The sequence below is a fragment of the Camelina sativa genome, chromosome 10 (genome assembly GCF_000633955.1).
Source record: "Camelina sativa cultivar DH55 chromosome 10, Cs, whole genome shotgun sequence".
Classification (NCBI taxonomy): domain Eukaryota; kingdom Viridiplantae; phylum Streptophyta; class Magnoliopsida; order Brassicales; family Brassicaceae; genus Camelina; species Camelina sativa.
This window is the reverse complement of record NC_025694.1, coordinates 10,668,588-10,669,352: the sequence shown is the minus strand read 5'-3', so window position 1 is coordinate 10,669,352 and position 765 is coordinate 10,668,588. Positions and strand designations below refer to the sequence as shown.

General features: G+C 43.3%; 1 protein-coding gene across 1 annotated transcript in view; it reads left to right on the top strand.

Annotated features, from left to right (window-relative positions):
- Nucleotides 12-765, top strand: part of LOC104718370 (disease resistance-like protein CSA1) — a 7,211-nt gene continuing 6,457 nt past the window's right edge. Inside the window, exons 1-2 of the mRNA XM_010436103.2 lie at nt 12-287; nt 406-485. Of these exons, the coding sequence (XP_010434405.1) occupies nt 79-287; nt 406-485 (289 nt within the window). The 5' untranslated portion in view covers nt 12-78. The remainder of the gene's footprint in view (nt 288-405; nt 486-765) is intronic.

Below are 765 nucleotides of genomic sequence, written 5' to 3'. Positions count from 1 at the left end.
CAATCTAAGATGTCAATCGTTGTCTTCTCGGAGAACTATGCCAACTCCACCTGGTGCTTGGAGGAACTCTGGAAGATAATGCAGTGCAGGGATAAATTTGGTCATGGGGTTATACCAATCTTCTACAAAGTCAAGAAATCTGATGTGGAGAATCAGAAGGGGAGTTTTGAAGCTCCCTTCCTGAGCCCTAAGGAGTTTTTTAAGGGAGATGGGCTCAAACTTGGGGCATGGAAGGAAGCTCTGAGGACTGCTTCCAATATCCTCGGCTTTGTGCTTCCTGAGGAGAGGTAATACAGCAGATCCAACGTTTCCTTCCTTAGAATGTGATTGTTCTTAAAATGCCGATATTGCAAATTTGTTATCTAACTGATCCCTCTGATTCAACTTCACATTTTTGATAGACAGGCCGGAGATTGAATTTGTTGACAAAATAGCCGGGGAAACTTTCAGGATGCTGAATGATTTGTCTCCATGTGAAATACGTGGTTTTCCAGGGAATGAATCACGTTCAAAGGAGCTGGAGGAGTTACTGAAGTTTGATGATGCAAGCTGTAACCGTACCATTGGGGTTCTTGGGATGGCTGGAATTGGCAAGACCACGGTTGCTGATAGCGTATACAAACGAAACCATCGTCTATTCGATGGGTACTGTTTCCTTGAAGACATTGACAATGAGTCGAAACGGCATGGATTACATCATTTGCATGAGAAACTTCTCTGTAAATTATTGGATGAAGAGAATTTGGATGTCAGAGCGCATGGAAG